Below are 25,906 nucleotides of genomic sequence, written 5' to 3' on the forward strand. Positions count from 1 at the left end.
CTGTATATGCCATATATTTTGAGGGGTGTTTATTTTTTTTAGAATTTTTTGAGTCGGGCAGTACATGCGAACCTCAAAACAATGTGTGAAAATATAAACTTCGAACTCAACATAAATGTAACATGCACATTTACATTTCTCCATCCACTGCTGTACTCCATGATCGAAAAATTTAACCACTCACAAATTTGTTGAATAGTCCAGATTCCTGACAAAAAAATTAGACTCGCTATCATAAAAATAATTGGTGTATGTACACCTCATTTCCAGCAAGAGTTGTTTTCAAAACGAAACAGAAGAAAACTGACCAGAAAATAATATAATTCATTAGTGGAAAATTGAGCAAAGAAATCCCGATCCCATTGGAATCCCTTTTTCTTTGCTCAATTTTCCACTAAGACTTGTTTTCCTTCCATTTCTTAAGAAATGGAACTTGGAGAAAGCCCAGATTTTAAGGATTACTTTTTGGGGATTGGAAATTGTTTCCAGACCTGTGGGTTTGGTGGGGCGCCGTGCTGGACGTACAGATCGAGCGCCTTGAAGAAGTTGCTCTCCTTGATGAGGTGACTGGCGTAGAGGGCGACATACTTGTGCAGCACCTTGTAGCCCTGCTTCTCTGCCGTCTCCATACACTTCTCCCACTCGCCACGGTCCACGTACATGTCCAGAGCGGCGATGATGTCCACAGTTGCAAGCTGGGAAACAAAAACAAATTCTGTGAGGTTTCTTTGCATGTAAACTCACTGTCTCCTATATGTAAACATATTACTGTATATGCCTAATACTGTAAAACGAGGAATGTTCGCATGCATCTTTATTTCGCGAGTGCCAAGATTTGCGAAATTAAAATGCACGCAAAAATTCTTGTCTACACTATATGCATTGAATGCCAGTGGCATTTCGCGAAAATTTCATGCTGCAAAAAAAGCCGTCGGCTCCAATTCGTGAAAAATTCATGTCGCGAATATATCATGTTTTACAGTATTTCAGGATGTCTTAGTTATCGTGAAATTTTGCAAGTCAGGTGCTAATTGCGAATCTAAAGACACACAAAAATATTGACTCTGATCCCGATATGAATGTGACGTGCATATATACAATTCTCCGTTCAGTACGAAACTCCATGATTGCGAATCTAACCACTTGCGAAATCGTCAGGAAGTCCCGATTTGCAAAAATTTAGACTCGCTTAATATATGGTGGAAACAGTATGTATTTGAGTTATGACAGGTTGACATGAGAAAAGCAAGTTTTAGATTTCAGAATATAAGCGGTGATTAACAATGGATTGGGAGACATCTAGAGGAAGTTGACATCAAAGTCAGGATTAGATTGTGTCAGATACTATCACATGCATGGGAAACACTGTCATCTGAGGGATCTCTGCATTTTTGTACACGTTCCATCTTTTCTTGACAATGTTTGACCATCCAATACATTGGTAGTCACATCAGTGCTTCAAACTATGACAGAGAAAGGATACCATAAAGCCAGAAATTTTGACCAGTACAAAAACTTTTGCGAATTTAGGAAGGAGCCAAGATTCGCAAAAGTATTTGTCTACACAATGCATGTTATTGTAACGGTATATTTTGTCATTTTTTTAATGGTTGGTAATTTGTGAAAGTTTAGTGCTGCGAAAAAGAGGCTGTCACCTCAAATTTACAAAAGTTTAAAGCTGCGAATGATTCTGATTATGACAGTAATCCAAAAGAAACTCAGAGTAAAAAGGTGGACAGACATCAGCATGGCTGCAAGATAAGGTTCCTCACATCTGAGTAGCTGAAGCAGAATACGTCACGACATATCTGGAAAGAATGAGACTTATGACAGTTGATGCGTCACTCACCGATTCAGCTCGCCCTTCACTCTTCAGGAACTCCTTGTACTTGTCGTCAACGTAGCGCTCGTAGCGGGGTTCCAGGTCCTTGGCCACTTTCTGGGCCCGGGCCCATTCCCCACCCTCCATCAAGATGTCGATAGCTTCCTTGATCAGGTCCAGACTTAGGTACAGCTCAGCCGCCTGGAAGTAAGTAAACAAGCAAACAAATTTTAAAATGTATATCAATAAAACCCCTGTCTTTAATTCGTTGTTAGTTTAGTGCTGTTCATTTTATTTATTTATTTTTTTAAGGGCAATGTCTTCTTCATATGCTGTTTTGAAATATATTTCAGAATCTCTGTTTTTAGCTGTTCTGCTCCAGTAGATCTAGTGAGACTTGTTTCGATTGACTTTGCTATGTCCTAAGTTGTCTCATCCCTGATGTGTGTTTTGTTTTGTTTTATGCTTTGCTATTTGCACCGTCCTGCTTTTAGCATAATTATGCTTGAGAAAGACAGAGAACTAACGACAGCGAAATGTAGATCACAAAATACACTGTGGGTCTGTGTAAGAAACAAAACCTTAAGTATGAGATCATATAATAAGCATAATGCATTCTGTTGTAAATGTCTTGTTTTGATACTGAGTGAGGGACACACACACACACACACACAAAAAAAAAAAAAAAAAAAACACCCTCAATGAACAGTTACTGCATTTTTGTAGGTGGTGTCTAACTGCATGCACTCACCGTTTCATGTTTGTTGATCTCAGCAAGCCGAGGGCTGACGACCTTCACAACTTCCAGAGCTTTGGTGGAATCCATGAACTTCATTGCCAGCTCAGCAGCCTGTGAAATCAGTCAAACATTGTCAGTATCAAGACGGTAAACATGACGATCAAAGTAGAGCAATCCCTGAATACATACTACAAAAGGTTGATCAAGGAGACGAGAATTTGCATTTATACATTAAAAAAAAGGGGGACACTTTCTTCATCTCCATCAGATATTTGATATCTACGGGTCATTCGAATCATGTTTATACGAAAGCAGGCAACAAGATACAGAGGAATGCCAAGGAGTTAAAGACAACCCCCCACCACCACCACCAACAACAAAACTCTGTTAACCTTTGACCAGCACTGCTCCAAGAGGCCATTGTCTGTCGTGAGTTTGGTTGTGAGCTTGAGGTAGCAGTCCACCGCCCTGGCGTACTCCCCAGATGCCTCCCACTCCTTGCCCTGTTGCACAAGGTTGTTGGATCCTCTGTGACAGATACCATGAACATGACAGACTTAGAAATGGGAATGAAGATGCAGTAATTACCAAACTGACCAGCACTTAGCATTACTCTCTCCTTTCCCCACCACCTCGAACCCATTTTTTTCATCCTCTTTCTCTTCACACTGAATCTCTTCCAGCATCTGATCTCACTTTTCATTTTTCATGTCTACATGCAACAGATAACAAGCCATGCAGCTGTTGTAACCATAAAGACAGACTCAGTGATATTCTCCTCTAAACTTGGGACACATAATTAATCTCAACTTATTGACATTAGTGGGTGCCAACTGTCAGTTTGCTTTGCATCAAAGAGATGCCAGCATACATTCTTTTAACTCTTTACGATGCATGGGACACCTTCTCGGTATCTTGAAATGTACTTTGCCTTAGTGTTATACTCAATTCACTGTCTTCATCCCTTGAAAGTACAACAGGACATACCTAAATCCTGGGTTTTACATTGAACTCTACAAGTTTGCATTACTATAAAAGCTGTTATTTTTGCAAATTTGATGAATCACTGTTGAGCCGCAAAATTAACACACAAAATTATCTTGAAAGAACATGCAGTACTGCACTTGCCTTGTTGTCGAAATCACGAAAAACAACATCTCCCAAAAATGTCCATGACCTCCTCATTTACGAAAATATCTGTACGCGGAAATAACCACTTTTACAGTAATCAATCCAAGTTGTCTATGCTTCAATTCCTTTCTCTTGCCCCTGTACATTTTACTAGCTTCTCATTTTCTATCTGTCAATCCATGGAGTTTACCACCTTATCTCTTGCCCTTGTACATTTTTTCTATCAATTCAGGTTTCTATCCATTGATCCCTGAATTCTACCTTGCCTTACTTTGTGCCCTGGTACATTCTATGATCACTCTACTTATTTTTTCACTTGTCGATCTATGGATTCTACCGCTTCACATTGTTACCTTGTACATTTTACTATCTATCCATTATTTTATCAATAAATCTGCCAATCAATGGATTCTACCGCCCCACCTTGTGCCCTTGTTGAGGACCTCCCTGTCGTACTCGTCCTGCAGCTGCTGCAGCTTGTGGGGGATGTACTCCTTGCACACACGCAGGGCATCTTGCCACATCTCCGCATTCTGTGAAAGAAAATCGGTGGAACGTTGTGAAATAGTAAGGTAGTAGATACATTTTAATACCCCAGATTCTCTTTTTTTAAAATTAATTCCAAAGATCTGTGCCATTCAGTAATGCCGCAACATCATGATGACTGATGTGAAGGGGGGGGGGGGGGGGGGAGGGGGGGCTGGGACAATGCAAATGGGTGACTACTATGTTGAAATGTATAAATCTTCGAGCATATCTCTTATTGAATGTGCTGCGGCTAATGTAGACAACTTTTCCATTTCTTTATCAATTGTCATGATCTTTACAGTTATCTTTCTGTATGTTGATATTCTTGTTATTGTAATCTGTGCTGAAACAACTCAGTTCACAACAAGCCTATAGGTGGCTTTTGATGTTCCAACAACTGAGTTATTGCACAAGTATGTTTCTGAATCATGTACGTAATATTATTTCATGTTCTGATGTGGAATTAACTTCATGGAATTTCATTGTACTGGCATCAGATCTAATTTCATCTATAAAAATGTTTGTCTCTTGTTCATTCCTACAGTCTTATTTCATCTCATTTTTTTATCACTGCTATAAAATCAACTTTCGGCACCTGTGCTGCACAAGCATGTATCATCAGAAGACTTCTCTAGTTTTGTATGGTCTTTTTCCTAGTTTATTATCTTATAACTAGAAGGTACCTGACATAAAACTAAGCTTCTATATATGACTTTTTAGGGTGAAGAATCACTGCCAATAAAAACAATCTCAGCACCACTTGCTACAGAGGAAAAAGGGAGAGAGAATATTTAAAACACAAAGAGAAAAAACAAAAACAAAAACAAAAGCAAATGAGGAACTGCAATTATTTACATAGTCTAACTTCAAGACACCCACAGACATTCATGCACTCACCTTGTAGTACTTGACGGCCAGCTCGGGCCTCTGGGCTCGCAGCAGGAACGACTCGGCCTTCTGGAACTCCTTCTGTTCGAAGGACTGCCTGGCCTGGCCCACCAGCACGTCGGACACGCTGTCCGGGTCGTAGTCCTCGGCGATGCGCTGGGCAGAGTCCCAGTCCTGATTGTGGACGTACCTGGGAAGAGTGCACAATTCGTTTGACAGTTTAACAATTCTGTGTGTTCATGTGCAGTAAGCTCAGACAGCCTTCTCCTCATCATTTAAAAAAAAATCTTTTTATTGTCTTCAGTCATCATAGCTACATATAATTGCTGTGTATAATTACATTAGTGAAACTTTACTGCCTGTAGTATTAGATATTTTTCATACATTACTATTCACACTGCAATTTGAAGTTATATTGTATAAGCTGTTATTTTCTTGTACAGATATTTTCGTGAATGAGGAGGTAACAGACATTTTTGCAAGATGTTGTTTTTGTGAATCGACGCCAAAGCTATCGTAAATGCACTACTAGCCTAAAGCATGGCAACATTTTTGCATGTTGTTAAATATGCGATCCAACTCTTATTCACAAAATTCAATTCACGAAAATTTGACCCTCACAAAAATAACAGCTTAACCCTAATCAGGCTGGGGGGGGGGGGGGGGGGGGGCGGAATCCGCCCCCCCCCTCGACGTTTCGCGCAATATCTTCGCAGCGCGATAAGCTCCCGCCGCGATGCTTCATGACTTTTTTCTTTCAAGTATCACGCAACTTTTGAGACCAAAATTGTTGCGCCCGCGCGTACCGTTTTGACGCGACGCCCGTTCGAAAAAAATTTGTCAACCCCAAAATTGCTCCAAAACGTGATTTTGTGTACAAATCCAATGCAAATTGTGTTTTTTCAATTAATTCACATAAAAATTCATATCTTGACTTAGAATGGACGAAATTAATTTATTTTAGCATAATAAAGCTTTGAAAAATGTCTGTGACAAATTTTGGCCAAAAAACAAACAAAAACAAAAGGTCGAAAAACAAAGAAATACATAAGAAATTCAAAAAACAATCAAATACATAAGAAATTAATTTCGATACAGATTTTTTTTTATCCCATGTCCCAGGAGAATGATACAAGAAACATTTTAAAAAAGAAATTAGCTTAATTAGAGCATTAATAAGTGATTTAGAGCCCAAAACTGATTTTATGCATAAATTACAATAATGAATGAATATATAATATAAGAAAAAATTTTCGGAGAAAGCAACCATACATTTTGATAGTATACATCGCGGGCGTCGCATGTGCCGATTTTTGGTGCGATCACGCGTTCCATAGGCGAGATCTGAAGGGGGGGGGGGGGGCGGAATCCGCCCCCCCCAGATATAGCATAGCCAAAAAAGCCCAGCCTGATTAGGGTTAATACAGTGTTTTGATGAAAAAAAAAAATCAGACAATTCAAATAAAGAGTTATGACACAATATTTGGACTAATCAAACATGACGTTTCTTATAGGAAATCATAGATCAAAATTAAAAATAAGTTGTGATGCACGTTTTGCCAGATCACGGCTGTACTTGCAGCTACCACAGTTGCTCTCATCATAGATTTAGTCAGTTATCTTTCATAGGTAAATAGAACAGTAGGAGGTCTAGACTCACATGAGGACTGCCTCTTTGGGTTTGTTGGCCTTGATGAACTCCGCCTCCGCCTCCTTGTACTTGCCTTCGTCCTCAAGGTACATGGCGTGCTTGAGATGGATGTCGCCCATCTTGTTCTTCATGGCGGAGCGAGCGAGGTCGAAGGCAAAGTCAAACGCACTGGTGGGGGAGGAGGGGCCAAAGAGAAATAAAGTCAATGGTAAAACTGTGAATACTGTGTGGTACATAATTACATTTGCATCTCTGCTACAAGTTGAGCACTGCATTTCAAGATTCAACTCTGGGAAAAAAAACAAACAAACTGAAGAGAAAAAATTCTCTACTCTTAACCCCGTTGAGGATGAGTCCCGAGTATTTTATACGCGGGCAAGTGTCTATGGTAAATGTGTGTTGAAGCGAAATTAGCCTGTCCTCAATGGGTTAATTGAACATGATGGACAATCACTAAAACTACAGCTTAGCAGCTGCCATACAGCTTGCAATAACTTGTGAGCATGTTGCCTTCCATGATAATATCTGCAACGACTGCAACTCTTAATGGACTGTAACTGTCTTTTTGACATGGATAGTTTATGTTTCATTTGTACGTGAGGAGGCAATATAACAGTAACAAGATGAGAAGTAATATGTTTGCCCATAAGAATTTTCAACAAGAGCATTTCACATGAATACATCACTTTCTTGAAGTATAAAGGATTTATAATTCGATGGCATTCAGGTCAGAAAATGAATATATCCTTTATACACAACACCAGCAGAAGGAATATCAATTATAGACAGAGCAAATAGAGGGTAAATCTCCTCAAAGTGTAATCCTCACCAATTGTCGGCGGCATAATCAATGGCTGCCTCCAGGAGGCCAAACTTGGTGAGCAGCTTGACGGCCGAGTCTCCCCCAAGACTCTTGGCCCACAGGTAGGCCACTTGCTTGGATGCGTTGGCTCCACCGTGGGCCTTGGCCACCTGTAAACCAAAAGGGACGAAGGTGTGCCGATGAGGATGCAGAGACATTTCCATATGTCACATGTGTAATATCTCATTACAAGGGCATGGAGATGAAGTCTTAACTAGATATATTCTCATCATGATTGACAGGACTATGATAACAGTTTCCATTCATAGCTGGATTTTTTTTTTTTTTCATATGTACATGTAAGTCAAAACAGTTCCATCTTTAGCTAGAGGAGAAACCAAGCTAAAAACAGGAAATACGAAAACCCACAGAGCATGTTTCTCCAGTTAAAGGATCAAGATCACGGAAATACACACAATCTGTGCACATGCTGACACATACAACAATTCAATATCAAAATGTCAAACTGTTATTGGTTGGCTTGAATGAGAGAAGGGAATTTCTCCATATTTAAAACAGAGACGTATTGACATTACACATTCAGTTACACCCTTTGAGCTTATTGGGACTTCCAACAGATTACATAACATGATAAGATTCAAGCAGTCACAAAATGTTATTTCGCCTTTAGTCCCACCCTGCAAGATTGGTTGAACTGCTCATGAGAGTAATAATTGTAATAAGATTCAACCAGTCACAAAAATGTAATTCCGCCTTTAGTCTCACCATGTAAGTTTGGTGAGACTGTCCAAAAGGGTAATTATAGTAATAAGATTCCAACAGTCACAAAATGTTATTCCTCCTTCATTCTCACCCTGTAAGCTTCATCCCAGAGGTCGTTGCTTCTGTACATGTTGACTGCAGCCTTCCAGTCACTGGCCTCTGTGTAGTGCTGCTCAGCCTGTCGTAAGGCACCATCATTCTCTAGCTCCTAAAAGATTGCGTAGATGGAAACACAGACAGATAAATAGATAGACATACAGAGAGATGCATAGATGAATAGATGGATAGAAAGAGATAGATGAATAGATAGAGTTACAGAGATAGATGAATAGATAGAATTACAGAGATAGATGAATAGATAAGAGTTACAGAGACAGATGAATAGATAGAATTACAGAGATAGATGAATAGATAAGAGTTACAGAGACAGATGAATAGATAAGAGTTACAGAGATAGATGAATAGATATATGAATAGATGAACAAATTGATAGAGGATGAATACATAGATAGATACACACAAAGAAGGACAGAAGGATGGATGATTAGCATATGAAACAGATAGATATGAGTATATACACACACACATCGTATATGTGTTTATGAATGCATAGATAGGAAGACATTCACACATAGACAAAAAGATAGGTATACAGTTGTGTAAAAAGATATACGGATACATTCATAAAGTGATTATAAAAGATATATAGATAGATTACAAGAGATAGACAGACAGATAAAGATCTAACAAGAGAGATTGATAGATGGACAGATAGATAATGAGAGAGGTACATGTGCATACTTGTAGTCAGAGAAAGAGAGAGAGAGACAGTGTGCCCAACTATCCAGTCTTCCACCTGTCTTTGTAACAGATGAGATTTGTGAAAATCTTGTATGTTTACGAATCATTCTTGTATCTAGCTGTATACAGGTCTTCCATCTCTGCACAAAAATGGACATTTTCTCAGATCTTGTAGTACGTACATACTCATGTAGTACGTGTTTCAGACCTACTACCTCCAGGAATTGGACAAGTAAAAATCTTTGGTGAGTTACGCCATGTAATGTCAGAGGAATGTGGCCCAGACCAGGCACAGTGTATCCCTTCAAAATACTGGACTTTATCTGAAGCCTGGAATTGGAGTCTGACCCCTCAAGACCAGGGCCCCGTTTCATAAAAAGTTGATATGATAACAACTCTTGCTGGAATGTCAATTGTCATGGTAACGACATGAATGCAGCTTCCTGATTGGCCGTTGCTATAGGAAGTTGTCATTCCAGCAAGAGTTGACATCCTAACATCTTTTATGAAACGGGGCCCAGGACTTTGACCACACCCTGGAATCTATTTTTAACCTAAAGCTTGACCATGACTCATACCTTGGCCAAGTGAAGGTGAGTGTCCTGCAGGAGGTCTGGATGGTGCTGCTTGACCAGTCGGATCATGTGATCATACTGACGCTGCTTCTTGTACATAGTGATGGCCAGGTCAGGCTCCTTGACAGTCAGATACAGTCTGGAATAAAAGAAAACGAGACATGAAAACTCGTCACATTGAGGACGAGTTAGGTGATACGCTTGTGGTCATCAGATGACAGTCATCTGTGATCAACAAAGAAATGTGATATAGGCACCTTGAAGTTATATTGAGCGTGCATGCGAAACCGTTTCTGTAACCACTCGGCCACGGGTCATCCAGGGAAATGGTAAGACAAAAAAAAAAAACAATGTATAGATATAACAGGGGGAAAGTCAATGCCCACTCAACCAACGTGGCCGTGTGAACATCTATTGCATTGCTAGACGGAAAAGTGGCCTTGTAACGACCGAGGTCGCTATGCCATTTCTGGCAACTTGGGAAAAATACGTCCCGCAGACATAAAACCTATAATCGGCTGGTTTTCATACCTTGCCTTTAATCACAATTTTCAGTGTAATGACGTCATCAAATTACAAAACAATGACATCGTCTTGAAAGACAATTGTTCAAAGTACAACACCTCAGTCGTCGTCATTACATACTATGATCGGTTTGACAAAGTCAACCTGCAAAATTTTGCTGCAGTCGAAGCAATGTGGTCTCCAATACACAAAAAAGAGGGATATGGCGTGTGTGTGTGTCTGTGTGTGTGTATAGGTGCGTTTATATACGAACGTGATTTCTACATGGACGAATATGTAATACAAAATTAAAGAAAAAAAAGTAAAATAGCTAAGTATTTTGTTTCGTGATCTTGTGGGGTTCGAACCCGCAACCTTACGTCTCTGAGACGTCGCCTTTAGCCACTCGGCCATACGTCTCGACGAGAAAATATGTGAAATATGTGAAAGATACATGAGGAATTGTTTTGTCCACATTCCATTTTCATTTTCAGTTTTAAACTGCAAAATTGTCAATCTGATGAGGAGATTTCAAAGAATAAAATGCATGATTACTGCAGCTTATTGTCTCAGCTACAACATACTAAAGTTTCAGAGGAAATGAAGCAAAATCAGCTGAGATAAAGGTGCTTAAACGTTGTTAAGTCAATGCATGGTTTTAAAAAAAATCACCTCCCATAGACATAACACGTAAACTTGTCCGATTTTGTGTCTTTACTTTTAATCACAATTTAAAGTATGATGACGTCATCAAATTTCAAAACCATGACATGGACTTGAAAGGCAAATGTTCAAAGCAAAACATATCTGAATTTGGGGTAATATTAAGCTTAAACAATAGAGATACGAGCAAATGAATGTCAGAAACAGTACCTCAAAAAAATTAATTCCACTTTTTTGATTTCAGATGATGATATGATGACGTCATGAGTTTTCCTGGCAATATTGGTACTTGAAACGTTATTTCCAATTCATATGCTTTTGTAATATGCAATAGAAATATAGGGTCACCAGACGATTTAAAGAGCTATGGCGAAATAAACAAAGACATGTTTTTTCACTATATTTGCAGAAAGACGCGCGCGCGGAATTTCAACTTTGACGCCAGTGCATTCCTTTGTTATAGGTCAAAATCGATCGGAAATCAATGAATATTGTTACTCAAAGTATCAGAAATCCAAATCAGTTAAAAAATTTGCATTTTCATGTTAGTTACGCCCTCTGCGCGCGAAATTGCGCGGACGGACGCGCACGCGAAAAAATGTTTGAAACGCTTAAAATTGTCTGAAACTTCGAGATTTCCCATTGGGAAGTCGTTTTGAGCCTTTTAAAATTTTGACGCGCGCAAACGCGCGCGTAATGATGACCTGGGTAACTATCGTTAAAATGTAAGATAGAGCGTGACCTGAACTTTATGTCCACCGAAAATGATACAGAAATGATATCTAGTTATGAAGTTATGATCGATCATGTGACAAGGTCCGAAAATCACAAAATGGCGCCTAGATGACGTCATAGATATGTTACTGTCATGAAAACCTTATTGTGGCTAGATATTGTTATGAGACATGTTGACTGAAAATGTCATGTTATTCCGTAATGTCATTGTTGAGATATTGACGACACAAAATGTGGCAGAAAGAAAGAAGAATAAAACTAGACATATCGCTACGGCTACTGATATGCCTCCGCCATAATGCATGGTTCTCCTAATAGGTCTATAGTACAATGTCTTGACAATGTGTGATGACAGTTTCACACAATTGGCAAAATATTAAAAGGACAGGTTTGACACAAATGTGCTGAATGTTCACTTTCCTAGAACTAGGTTCAATTGGATGAATGATTAAAATGTCAGAGTGCAGGTATTTGGGGAACTAATGATTTTTCCTTGACTTTTGACCCTTTTATAAGTTTATGCATTGAGTAATTTTCAAGGTATTGAGGAAAAGTATAATTTCAGTATCAAATGGGAAAATAGCATTATCTAAACCTGGCCTTTGACCTTTGACCTCACAGTTCCAAAGAGAATCACTGTTAGGTTGAACATGCATAAATATGTAAGTTTCATGATGATACCTGGAGTTACTTTCGAGATATGGAGGAAAAAGTGCAATTTAGCACTTTCACTTGACCTTTGACCTTTTGACCTTTGACCTTTTGGCAAGAAACTTCCCCAAAAATATATATTGGGTAATACATGCCATACATCAAGTTTTAAAAAAAAAACCTTCAGGCATATTGCATTCTAAGGAAAGTAGTGATATTTTGAGGAGTTGACCTTGACCTTTGACCCCCTGACCTTTGACCCACGACCCCAACTTCCCTAGATAATCACTGCCCATCAGTACAAGCATATATACTAAGTTCCATGAAGATACCTTGAACCATTTGCGAGATATGGAGAAAAACATGAAATTTCAATTTTTTTTTCACAAAATAACCTGTGACCTTTGACCTTTGACCCTGTGACCCTAAAATCCACACAAAGTATTATCCCCCAAGGATATACCCTCATACCAAGTTTGATGTAAAACCACCACACGGTTCTTGAGATATCGACAAAAACAAAACGGGACGGACGGACGTACGGACGGACGTACGGACGTACGGACGGACGGACGGACGGACGACCCGAAAACATAATGCCTCCGGCCACTTCGTTGCGGAGGCATAAAAAGAGAGAAATTTTGACAATCACAATAGGTGATACGCTGATAGCGTATCACCTAATGAGCCATAAGTGTGCAAAATTAACACAAACACACATTAACAAAAAAGACACACAAATAAACTTGCAGTATATTGTAACACTTCAAAAACATCAAAATATCATCCTTCCCTATTTATGTAAAAGCTGACCTATGATTATATGGGCAATCAATGTTTATACCTGTGTCAGCTTGTTACAACGCTGTGATTGTTTGGATTTACGTGACATGTCATTACTACATATAGCTACACTATACTTCATGGACTGTGGTTTGTTTGTAGCAGGGATCAACTGTCAGGAACAGAGGTAGGAATTGAAGGACAGGACGTAGGAATCTGGACATTCACATGCAAGCATGCAGTTTGCAATGTAAAATCCATTTGATGCTCATAAGATGTGAAACACAAGTTGGGTGCTGGTCTCACCTCTCTGCCTCCCGGAACTTCCCCTGAGCTTCCATCTCTTGAGCCTGGTTGATGTAGAGTACGGCGATGTCCTCCCCCTTCATGCATGTCATGGCAAGCTGTGGACAGTATGACAGGTGCATCATTACTACATGTCTGCATCATCGCCGTGACAACCAACATCATCATCATCATCTTCATCATCTTCTTCACAGTCACCATGGTCACTCATTATCCCTATCATTCTTATTATCACTGTTGTTACCACCGCTGCGGACAGTACAACATGGTGGAGCAGATGAAGGGAGATAAAATATTGATGGCACATTTCTTATCAGGCAGGTGCATCATTCATATAATATGTCTGCATCATCACCATGACAACCAACATTATTATCATCATTACAGTCGTGATAGTCCACTCATTATCACAATTTTCTTGTCATCACTGTCGTCACCTCCACTGATTTGTCAACATTTACTTGTGTGATGGGATCTGAAGACTTTAGGCCGAAGTTGCACAGGGTAGTTATGCAGGAGATTCCCTCGTAATGTAGGTGGAGTGGTCTCAAACAGGTGAAAATAGTTTTCTTGCATATTTAAAATTTTGTACTCTCTTCTCTTATAATATATTATAATGTGGTAGAAAATTGGTACAGTGATACTTCATGCATCTTTGTGTTTCTCTTCAGCCATCCCTGGTTGATCTTCTTTCATCATTGTACCTGCATGTAACTTTAACAACTACTACCATCATCACCATCGTCATCACCATCACCATCATCACCATCATTGTCATCACCATCACCATCATCAAAATCACCATGACCACCACCATCATCATCACCATCATCACAGTGTCAGCATCATCATCGTCGTCGTCATTGTCGTCATTGATCTACCTACCCTGTGAGCAGCCTCCCACTTTCCGGCAGCTGTGTACATGTCGATGGCCTCCTTGGTCTGCCCTGCCATGGTGAAGTAGCGCTCTGCCGTTTCGTAGTCGTGGACCTGGACGTAGTGCTTGGCGATGACCGGGTAGTAGCGCTCGGCGATATCCGGATCCTGAAGCTTGATGATCTGCTCCGCCTTGGTCCACTGGTGTGAGTCCACGGCTGCCTTCACTGCCTTGTGTGAGGCTCTGGAAAAGAAGGGGGAAAATTTGTACCTCTCATCGTTGGCAAAGAAGTTGAATTCTTGCTCGAAACGTGCTCGCATGCAATATTAGGGACAATAGAATATATTACACACTGCCATACATGTATGACAAAATTAACTTACATGTGTTAAAAATAGCATACAATGCTTTATGAAGTATGTATTTTGACTATAACTTCTTATAATTAGCAGGTCTGCCAACATTCCTACATCTAAATCAGGGAGATTCCACACAGCAATATCTGTGTGTAAAGATATCTGTGTGTTACATGCATTTCAATGGGCAAAAATGATTCCCAAATCAGGGAGATATTATCTTATTCAGACATAAACAGATTTTGACATTTTCAGGGAGACTTGGCAGCTCTGAATTGTAGAGTACTGTGGAATACACAAATTAATAACAAGAATACTGGATTATACCATATTGAATCAAAATGTTAAAAAAAGGCCGCTATAAATACCATTACAACTGAATGCTACCTCAGAAACTTCACCATGCTTTTAAGGTTTAGCCCCTGGGGCAGTGACCTAGTCTTCCCCAGGACAATGGCTTAGCTACATGTACACATGGGCAGTGACTATTGCACTTTGGGAGCTCACCCTGCTTCGATGTAGTGGTTGATGGCTGCATCAAGCTGCTTCTGAGATACCAAGTGGTCACCCCACTCCTCCTCCAGACGAACCACCTCACTGGGGAAGGCCATGCGTGCCAGCTCCACGGCTAGGGGGTGAGGGAGGGATGGGGTGGAGATGGCATTTATTTTCACTTTCTCTCGATATAAACATCATGCAAAATGAACACACTGAAGTTTGGAACATCTTAACTGGTTTAGATTTACACATAATAGAGCTTTGAACAAGGCAGTCACAAGTATTATAGATTGCTAGTTTTGAAGTAAGCACACAAAAACTAAAACATACTATCTAATAAAGGTACCGGTATATGACATTTAATATAGAACATAATTAGTGGGATCGAAGCCCACAACCACCCAATAACAGAATAAAGTATAGCGACCTTTGTGTATCTCTGTGTGGTCAAATACTGTAATTGAGGATTGGTTCAGGGCTCATCAACCCCTTGCCTACACTAACCTTGTATCAACTCTTTAAACCTCTGCGTGCCACATTAATTTTTTTGTCCATAGGTTTGTGTGTGAAATTTGCACATATTTGACTCACTGGCACTAAAAGGGTTAAACAAATTGGACATTTGACACTTCTGCAAAAACTTGATTGCTCCTTTTAGAAGAAATGCAGCTGGTTTGGCCTTGGACGTCTTAATTAACATTAATCAACATTACCCAGCATGAAATATTAAAATTTAATAAGATTCTCACCTCTCCTGTAAGACTTTCCTCTTCGGTAGCACTCAAGGGCACGTTGCTCATCCCTCGTCTTCTCAAACAAATCTCCAGCCTGGATCGGACGGGAATGATTACGGAAGAAACAAAAGTAGAGTGATATTTCAGAATTGCAAAGTGTGACTTCCAGTTGTTGAGATAGGAAAATGTGATATGATAATAAATCTGCATTGGTACATGACGCATTGTTATCTTAATCAAAATTTGCAGCAACTGCAAGGAAAGTTTGTGTTATGCAAATGTTTCTTTTGAGGTGGTTTATTCAAATACCAGCAAATATGGTGTTTGTGGTACTTACTATAACAAATTAACTTCTGTATTTTGTGTATTTCTGACAAACATGGAATCCCTCTGTACTTCTTTTGATATTCTGTTTACAAACAATCAAAGCATACTGAGCAATATTTCACAGAAGAGTGTTATCAAATCTTAACACCTGCATCTGACACGGAATTATCAACCTGTTGAGGACGAGTCCCGAATATACTTGGGCAAGGGTCTATGGGAAATGTGTGCTGTAGGAATATCAGTCTGTCCTCGATGGGTTAAAGAATGAATATTACAAAGGCTACAAACATTGAGCAGGCCAGCTTCCGTTGATGTCATAGTGTGGAGCTAATCACAATAACAATAACAATAACAATAACAATAACAATAACAATAACAATAACAATGATAATAACAATAACAATGATAATAACAATAACAATAACAATAACAATAACAATCACAATTACAATAGCAATAGCAATAGCAATAACAATAACATTAACAATAACAATAACAATAACAATAACAATAACAATAGCAATAGCAATAGCAATAACAATACAATGTAATACAGAGTATTTACAATAATATGGTCTTCTTGCTTCAGGGTAGCCTCTTCAGTGTTGCCACTGCTCTACCAGAGGGCCCTGCCATTATCATTAACCCTACATAGGTCGCTATGTTGCTAGGTAGACTACCCATTCACACAATAGCCCATTTAAGACTGGTCCCGAGTATACGTACTATAGGCAGATGTCAATGGGACATGCATGTAGGAGGACAATCAGTTTGTCCTCAATGGGTTAAATGGGTGAAGAGGGCCATGCTGAGTAAAAAATATCATCCAAGGACGTATAGGCACTTGACGGGATTCGCACTCTGAACCTCCAGATGAAAATCAGGAGTCTTAGCCACTGTGCCACAGGGGCCCCCAATTTAGGGGGTGGTGGTAGGGGGGAAAGACTCACCCTCTCGAAGAACTCGCCCTTGATGAGCGTGGCGGCGATGCGCTGGACCAGGTCCCGGTTCTCCATCAGCTCCTCGCTGCTCGTCACCAGCCGCGCCGCCCGGCTCGGCATGCCGGCCTTCATGTAGAGAGCGATGGCGGCGTGACTGTCGCCCTCGTTCTCCTTCAGCTCGCCAGCCTTCTCCTCCTGTCGCGTATCCATCAACCACTGGTAGTAGTTACGCTTCAGGCTCTCCAGCTCGGGGTGTCCCTGCCCATGTTTAGAAAAACAATCACGAGCTTGATCACAAAATCTGTTCATGTCAATTTGAGATATTAGAAATTGAACCTGCTTAAAAAACAAACAAACAAAAAAACAAAACAATACAACAAAGGAAGTAATAAGAAAATATGGGATTGTTTTTATGATAACTTTAAGAAAATTCTCTGTCATGAATCAAGGGAGGTATCACTGGAAAGGTTTTATTTTGCTCTATCTGATGTTAGTTTAGCTTTAAAATGATTGATAATGGCACTTACACCGTTTTGCAATCAAACCTTTGAATTGTAACTTGTTTGTTTTTTAACCCCGAGCTTTGTTCATCAAATGGCACACAACCTGGAGTGCATTTTTAGAGAGTCTGGATGGATTACTGGATAGATTACTGAACTTTGCTGAAAAAGCTTGAAAAATTGATACAGTGTTTTCTGACTCAATCAGCACTCAAAGCACACAAAGGGTTACATGAATCTCAACGAGTGACAATGATTCACAAAGCAGGGAGGCTCTCGTACGAGCTTTTATTGGACCATCAAGAGATATATTTTCACATTTTGTCATGGAGCCTCCTGCCGAATCAGGAAGACTTAGCAGCCTTATGCGCAGTGTAAAAAAAAAAAACATAATTGCCAATTAAATACAATAAAATATTCGTTCAAAGGATTTAAGACTAGTGGGACTCGGACTGAAGTTCTTCCCAAACTCACCTTGCCCTGGGCAACAGAAATGGCCTCATCCCACTTGTGAAGCTCCTGGTACATCTCCATAGCCTCATCAATAGCATTCTACCACAGAAGGAATGGAGGGATGAACAGACAGGTCAATATTATACAGATATTGCCTTTGTAGAGGTGTGTAATATAACACTTGACATCCCTGAGGGAGTTATAATTATTTCCCCCAGGGATCTTACATGTATTTTACAAAAGTGTGTAGGGCAGTCATGGGAAAATATTGCCTCATGGAAATATAATTCCCAAGGGACTGCAAAGCATTATAATCTATTCCACTGATAGACAAGGCAATATTTGTTATACTATGGTCTACATGATCAATTACACATCATTTCATTCTAGCCCAGTCAGCAGCCAGGCAAAGTTTGGAATCATACTACTTGAAGTGATGTCACTGCTCACAATATATATGATTTTGATCCTCGCTACATTAGTCATGTGATTGTATTATGACCAATCACTGATCAGTATTTATGTAGATCATCATATCAAACATATAGAAATAGTCAGTAGACACAGACTTAACATCGATACGACAAAGAGAAAAGTAGTAAGTTTTATAATTTTCCACTAGATTCCTCTACCAGTAAATATTTGATTAACTTTATTACTATCATTTTTATATCAATTTATTATCATTTATTATGCATCAATTTTATCAGTGCTTATTGAGGTTGATAGCTGAGTAATGAGTGATTGTAGCTGATAAATCTCAGTTTTGAGAAAATATGTTTCATCTTCAAACTCCTACTATTTGATAATTTCAACAGGAACAAAGTAAGTAGAGAAATAGAGAAGAACAAGGGGAATTTCCGAAGAGCGGGCAGACTACAAGATTCTATCACTCCTCCCATACAGGGTCTGATTCAGGAATGCCAACACAATACACAGCAATGCCGTATTCTGAAGGCTGAAAAAGACACATTTTTTTTTAATGGTAAAATACAGTGCAGTATCTTTTTACCTTTCCTACAATGGACACATGTATCATTACAATTAGGGGAGAACAGTGTTTTCCACGAAACCTGCAGAATTTTTGGCAAAAAAGTACAAAATACTGCAAATTGTAACAAATGGCATCTCTGCTGAATGTATGGAGACAAAACAATTCAATTTCCAGGTAAAGGAGTAGCACAGCTACAAGACCCTCTTACTGTTTACATAATGAAATGTCAATGTTTAATTCTAGCCTATAAAAGTACAGCAGCCTGATTGGTTGTTTACACCAATGATGGATCCATTTTTTTCTCAGGGATAATTTTATCGGTTGAGAATGAGAAGGGCGTTAAGTTGTCTTGAACACTGTGGGTCTAGTGGTCACTTAATGCCCTTACATTCTCAACTGGCAATTACGTGCTTCAAGGCAAACGACATTACATAAATTTCTGCCCTGACAACTGACCAAAATGAATAGATTACTGTATACGCAAAATATTTCGCGAATTTCACGAGTCAGCTGCTACTCGCGAAATTAAAAACACACGAAAAATATTGACTCTAATGCCAATATGAATGTGACGTACGTGTATACATCTCTCCATTCAGTACAGGACTCCACGATCGCGAATTTAACCATTCGTGAAATTGCCGGGAATTCCCGTTTCGCAAAAATTTAGACTCGCGAAATATATGGCGTATATAGCATATAATGTCTTTATGACAGAATCACCTGCTCCAGATAGATAGTCTCTGCCTCCCAGAACTCCTTGTTGAGTACAGCGAGCTTTGCCCGAGTGCTGTAGTGATTCATGCCATCTTCTCCCTGAATACAGAGTGGACAGAAGACCAGAAATGAAACCATCAAAAACTCAGGTTAGGCCCTGCAAAATTTTGACACCACAATACTGACCAACTTGGCATACATTATTTCAGCAAGTTTTCTCTTCACTGACCTTTGTCTCATGTCATCCAGTTTACACTCAGTCCATTGCTTTGTGATACTACATAAAGAAATATAAGGTCTTCTTCTTTATATGGCACAATGTGCCTCATTGATACCATTTGATGACTATTGCTTGTAACCTGGGGCAAATCATGAGGGGTTGGCATTATTTGCCCATTTTAGGGTCTGATGAAGCAATATCAAATACAGTTTCAATTACCACATACACAGTGAAGTCTTTGCATTTGCCTGGCTACGTTACTTAACAAGAAAAAGGACAACAACTGAAATGAAGGTACAGAACACAGCAAGGTTCTTGTATACTACTCTATGATATTCCTGAAAAGATTGCCATGTTGTTTCTGTTGAGAGGTTTTAATGAATGAGACGAAAAGAAGAAAATGATGGCAATGCTTCGTCGGTTCATCCAAAATTGACACTCACGGTCTCCTTGGTGATTTCGTTAGCCCGTTTGTTGATTTTGCGCAGGTAGCGCGCCCTGGAGACGTCGCCCAGGGCAGCGAAGCATCGCTCGGCAATGTGGAGCTGCTTGGCCCCAAGGGAGAGCTTAGCCAAGGTCTTCCACATGGCCTCCGTCTCGCTGGTCATCTCTAGGGTCTCCAGGAAGGCCACGGCTCTGAGATGGGTCAACAACGACGAATGAGGCAGGAGAGAATAAAAAATTATTACAAAATGAAGAGCAAATGATATGATTCTTCGGGTGTAGGGCAATTACCCCCTGGGCAAATACCCCAGACTCTTCCCCTGACCCTAACCTTAATCCCAACCCTAAACCAAACTCTAACTCCAAACCTAACCCTAACTCTAATCTTTACTTGAAGCAGTATCTCAAGGTCCATCATCCCCCCAAAAACTGTCACCTGGAAATCCTTCTGCGGTTTTGCTTTAGTGTATCTGTGACCAAGATGAATTTTGACAAGATATTTTTGGGCCGATGACATACATCTTCGATATCTTCACGATTTGTGAGTAGTTTGACATAGTCTGCTTGGAAACTGCGCCGATGAAAGTGTCACCTGCATTTATTGTTTCTCTTAAAGTTACCATTGCTCAATCACATCACTAACATTCCTGGCGCTGATCTTTTTTTTAATCTTCTCTTCTTTACTGTTAGTGTTTTGTAAAGTAGAGCAAAAAAAATGTAAAAATCTACTTTGTATGATCACTTTGCTGTCTTCACATATTTCTGGGAATTTTCAAAAGCTTCTCATTTGCTACATTCATAACCTAAAGCTTAAATGTACAAATACACTCTGGAAGACTATAAGTTCTTGTTTCTCTTTACAAGTTCCTGATTTTGTTCAGATTTAACACATCTAACCACTTAAATCTACTCTCTGTTTCCACTGTAAGATACGCAGTGAGAAGCAGAATTGCCAATATTCACGACTGAGATGACAGCTTTTGACTGACAGTAACATGAGATTACCTTGCGAAGTCTCCGTCGTCGATGGCCGTGCCAAACTCGATCAGTCCCTCGTCCAGGGTGTAGGACACCGTGGTGACACCCTCGTTGACGATGACCTCGGTCTTGCCGTCAGCCCTCTCCAGGTCGACGATGTCGCCCTGTGCAATGCGGCAAAGGGGGGTACATCATGGATTAATACATGACAGCCCCACATGCACATTTCACGTGTCGGCTGTTTTATAACAATTCTGGATGTGATCATGATTTTCAAAAGTTACTTGATATGTCATAGGGGATGCAAGAAAAAATGACAGCCCTATGTGCACATATCACACATCAGCTGTTTTGCAACGTGTCTGGATCTGATTATGGTTTTCTAGTTAAGTTACTTGACAGAAAATAGTACAGAAAACAAACTTCCAACTCAAATGATTTTCGTCTACCTTCCTATTCATACAAAGCAACAATTTGCGCTTGCGATTTCATACCTGTTTTCCATAGTAGAAAAATTTCACAATGGAAGAGAACATCTCAAATGAAAATTACAAGGTTGTGAATTCCTGACAAAATATCAGCATCTTTCATTATGTTAGTGAATGACAAAGTCTGAGCATGGGCTGTTTGTCATGCCATGAACTGTAATTCATCACCAACATCTTTATGTCATGGCACTGGAGATTAAGGATTTCTTACCTTCATTGGAAACATGGTGACTCTCTCCGGATGATCGATGTTGTACCACACACACAAGTTGCCCCTGTTTTGGGCGACCACCACATCGCTCTGGGGCACCCACTGTGGATACAAAAGAAACACACAAATGTTATTTGAATATTTGTTGATCATGATCTTGCGCTAAGTTGGGATATACTCAACCCGAAAAATGAAGAAGAAGGGGACGGGAGGAGGCCTGTGAGATATAGATAAGACATTGGCAACTATGAGAATTGCCACAATACAGTGAAAAAGAAGAAGAGGAAGAAGAAGAAGAAGATGACAAAGAAGGAGAAGGAGGAGGAACAGGAGGAAGAAGAGGAGGAGGAGGAGGAAGAGGAGGAGGAGGAGGAAGATGAGGAGGAGGAGGAAGAGGAGGAGGAGGAAGGGATGGTGAGGGATAAAGATATAAGTACATGCAGTGTCAACTGTAGTGGGTATTGCCATGATATTGAAGAAAAAAAAGGAGGGCGGAAAGCCAATGGCAGCTATCAAATTAGTTCTGTTCCCTCAAATACCAGACACCCTCAGAATATGATCAAGATGAGTTGATAATGAGACCCCACTCAAACATTACACTGCTGCAGCTTGGCAAAAAGGTGTAACAATTTTCTCACCGAAACTCTTTGAAACATTTTGAAATGAGTAGTTTCACTCCCATACATCTCTTACAGTCTTTTCCAAGTCATAGTTCGATGGACTGCAAGCCATTTCATTTGGCAGTTCAAAGCTTGTATAATAATAATAATAATGATAATAATAATAATAATAATAATAATAATAATAATAATAATAATAATAATAATAATAATAATAATAATGATAATAGTAATAATAATAATAATAATAATAATAATAATAATAATAATAATAATAATAATGATGATATATGATTATATATATATAATATATATGCCAAACCAAGAATTAAAGGCTTTAAGATGCTGAAATAATCAGAGGACAAAGTCCTTGATCTCTTTCTCTCACCTGAACATAGCTGGAGTAGTTAAGGATGGTGGTCTTCAGCTGAGTATCGACATCGAAGAGATGAAGCTGGAAAGAGAAAAATCAAGGAGTTAATTTCCAACCACGTGAGCCTCAACGTTACATATTTGCAACACAAAGACAAAAGAAAAGATGATGTGTAGGAGCAATACAGTTTAGTGGGTAAAGTTCTCCATATACAACAGATCCTGGGCTCAGATCTCTCCTGATGCATACATGCAGACCTCCCAACCTTTCTGACTGAAAAATATGGATGATATGGCTCAAAAGCAGGAAAGAAAGAGCAGTTCCCATAGGAGTGTGTAGTAAAATCATCCAGAAAAATAGGGAACTCCTGTTGAAACAAGAGCTGGGAATGGTTAAAATTCAGATTCTTTCCTCCAAATTCAGTATGATTGGGAGGTCTGTACATTACACTTGGGCAATAAATTTTAACCGCAATGTCTACTAAGGTCGCTGGTAACAATGTTGATGTCACAATAGCAGAATCCAAGGTATAGGAAGTGCCCACAATGAAGAGACAATTCTGCGTTATCTCTAAAGACTGAAGTAACACAATCATATTACATTCATTCAGCGATTTACACATCTGTAGTAAGTATCAATTGAGTGAAAGATGATGGATCCTATTGATCAAATGAGAGGGTGTCATTAACAGACAAAAAGCTGGTGGCATGGCAACTGTTATCACTGTACAGTGCTATTTGTGGAAATTGAAAGCCCAAGCCTTGGATCCTAATACCAACACCGATGTTGGTCACCATCGCCAATGTCATTCCACAAGACGCTGTCGCATCCAAGGTTCTGTAAAGTCAAAATTTTCACACATTTTGTGGGACATGAATCTAGCATGAAATCACAAGCGTGCAAATTGTAGTTTCTTCTCTCAGATGTGATATTCTTCTATATCTTTGACAGTGGCATATGGGGGGGGAGGGGGGGGGGGGGCAAGGGGGGCATGTGCCCCGGGCGCCGAAAATGGGAAAAAAAAAAAAGCGAGCACAGCGGGCGAGCCGAAAATTTTTGTATTTCAGCTTTAATACAAAACATGGAATTCTTGTCATTTTTTGGTTATTAAATCTTACAATTCTAATCAAGATATAGTGACGGTCTTATAGATAACGATTTATACCAACAAACTGAGGACTTGAAAAAAATACTCTAAATTAGTACAAGCGAGTGAGCCGATATTGGTATATTTCTGTGTAGGAAACACTGCACTTATCTCATAGTTTGTTGTACTTGTAAATCATACAATGCTGGCACACTATTATATCGTGGCTTGCAATGTATATAAAATAACAGATCATGCAACAATTGAATCCAAAAGCTTGCTAAAACTTACAAATCAGTGTGAGCATTTTCTGAACATGTTTGTATATAGGAAGTACGGGATTCTCTGCAATATATGGCTGATAATTCAAGTAATTATCAACATTATGATATGATGGCTGGTTCGGCTGGATTTATGAATGGTGATATATACTGACAAACTGAAAAAAAAACCTCACAAAGCATAAGAGTTATATAGTGCAAGCGAGCGCAGCGAGTGAGCTCCTTTTATTTTTCACTTAGGTTGGCAAATAGTTACATCGTATAATTCTCAATAATGATATGATGGCTAATTGATAAAAGGCATATATAAGGGTGTGTTCATGCTCAATTTGCGATGGCAGAATCAGCGTTTTGAAACGCTGATTCAAAACGCTGATTCAAAACGCCGTTCATGGGAGCACTGTTTATGCTCACTTTCTTTGAGCCTTGGAAAGAGCGTTTGCGATTGCTTCGCTGACCTCAGCAGAGGCAGGTCAAATTGGGGCGCGCGCTGCGATTGGTGGCCTGGTCTGGGAGAGCAGCTGGGAAAGACATGCGTATACACAGTACGTGGGAAAATTGCACAGGCCAGGGTAGCTGGCTGGCCGGGCGCGCCCTTTTTCACGTGAACCGGAAAGGCGTTTAGATGACGTCACTCCTTTTTGTGCGTTTTGGATCGGCGTTTTGAATCAGCATTTCTATCGAAGTGAGCATGAATGCAACAGCGTTTTGCACTAATCACGTTTCAAAACGCTGATTTTGGCCCGAAAAGGGGAAGCATAAACACTGCCTAAGTTGGAGAGAGGCATATATAACTTGTAGAGGGTAAAAATTCTTGTACTATTGCAAAGAAAACGCTGGAGTTTTCTACAGTACATGCATTTGGTTGTGAGTCACGTTTTTCCTAGATACGCCACTGCTAAAACTGCGCCCTTATATAGACTTTTTTTGTGATCACCGCACGGCAACTACATATGTACCTAAAATTAGGCAGAACTGCAGAAAAAAGTGGAATAATTAAGCACCCTAAGGGAGTTTTTCTTGAACTACTTTAAGAAGTCAGCACCAAGTACGTCAACGAGTTCCAGTTCCACAGAAATACCACCAGCAACCGTCTCTGAAGCTGATGATAAACCAAGTACTAGTGAGTTAAAAGACCAAGAGGAAATCAAGTCAGTAAAATCCACATGTCAAGGGAGTGAGGATGACAATAGTGAACAGGATATGGACCTGAACAAAAATCAAGATGATAGTTGTAGTGACAGTGGTAATGGTGGCACTGAGACTGGTGAAGGGAACGGTGTGAATGTATCTGATTCCATTACACCAGCAGTGATTGAAGAACATGACATTGGACTTCTGGAGTTCGATAAGGGGAGTGGGAAACCAGTAGTGTCAGATGCATTGAGAACAGAAATAGTGAAGCTGGGTTCACAGTATTTCCAAAATAGTGATGGACTGTTCCT

At 39.7% G+C, this 25,906-nt stretch overlaps 1 protein-coding gene across 1 annotated transcript in view; it reads right to left on the reverse strand.

Moving 5' to 3' along the window:
• The window catches only part of LOC139722222 (intraflagellar transport protein 172 homolog), a 43,595-nt gene that overhangs the window by 5,464 nt on the left and 12,225 nt on the right, over positions 1-25,906 (reverse strand). The window contains exons 11-31 of the mRNA XM_071633532.1: positions 23,109-23,174; positions 22,101-22,202; positions 21,429-21,565; positions 20,423-20,615; positions 19,766-19,858; positions 18,070-18,147; positions 17,105-17,353; positions 15,843-15,921; positions 15,103-15,223; positions 14,248-14,482; positions 13,363-13,460; positions 9,724-9,859; positions 8,436-8,552; positions 7,589-7,731; positions 6,769-6,927; positions 5,118-5,298; positions 4,116-4,225; positions 2,954-3,089; positions 2,574-2,672; positions 1,850-2,023; positions 492-695 (exon numbers count right to left, since the gene is read on the reverse strand). Of these exons, the coding sequence (XP_071489633.1) occupies positions 492-695; positions 1,850-2,023; positions 2,574-2,672; positions 2,954-3,089; positions 4,116-4,225; positions 5,118-5,298; positions 6,769-6,927; positions 7,589-7,731; positions 8,436-8,552; positions 9,724-9,859; positions 13,363-13,460; positions 14,248-14,482; positions 15,103-15,223; positions 15,843-15,921; positions 17,105-17,353; positions 18,070-18,147; positions 19,766-19,858; positions 20,423-20,615; positions 21,429-21,565; positions 22,101-22,202; positions 23,109-23,174 (2,910 nt within the window). The remainder of the gene's footprint in view (positions 1-491; positions 696-1,849; positions 2,024-2,573; positions 2,673-2,953; positions 3,090-4,115; positions 4,226-5,117; positions 5,299-6,768; positions 6,928-7,588; positions 7,732-8,435; positions 8,553-9,723; positions 9,860-13,362; positions 13,461-14,247; positions 14,483-15,102; positions 15,224-15,842; positions 15,922-17,104; positions 17,354-18,069; positions 18,148-19,765; positions 19,859-20,422; positions 20,616-21,428; positions 21,566-22,100; positions 22,203-23,108; positions 23,175-25,906) is intronic.

This window comes from Diadema antillarum, unplaced genomic scaffold (genome assembly GCF_040938485.1).
Source record: "Diadema antillarum isolate AM-2024a unplaced genomic scaffold, OU_Dant_1.0 scf00000161, whole genome shotgun sequence".
Lineage (NCBI taxonomy): Eukaryota > Metazoa > Echinodermata > Echinoidea > Diadematoida > Diadematidae > Diadema > Diadema antillarum.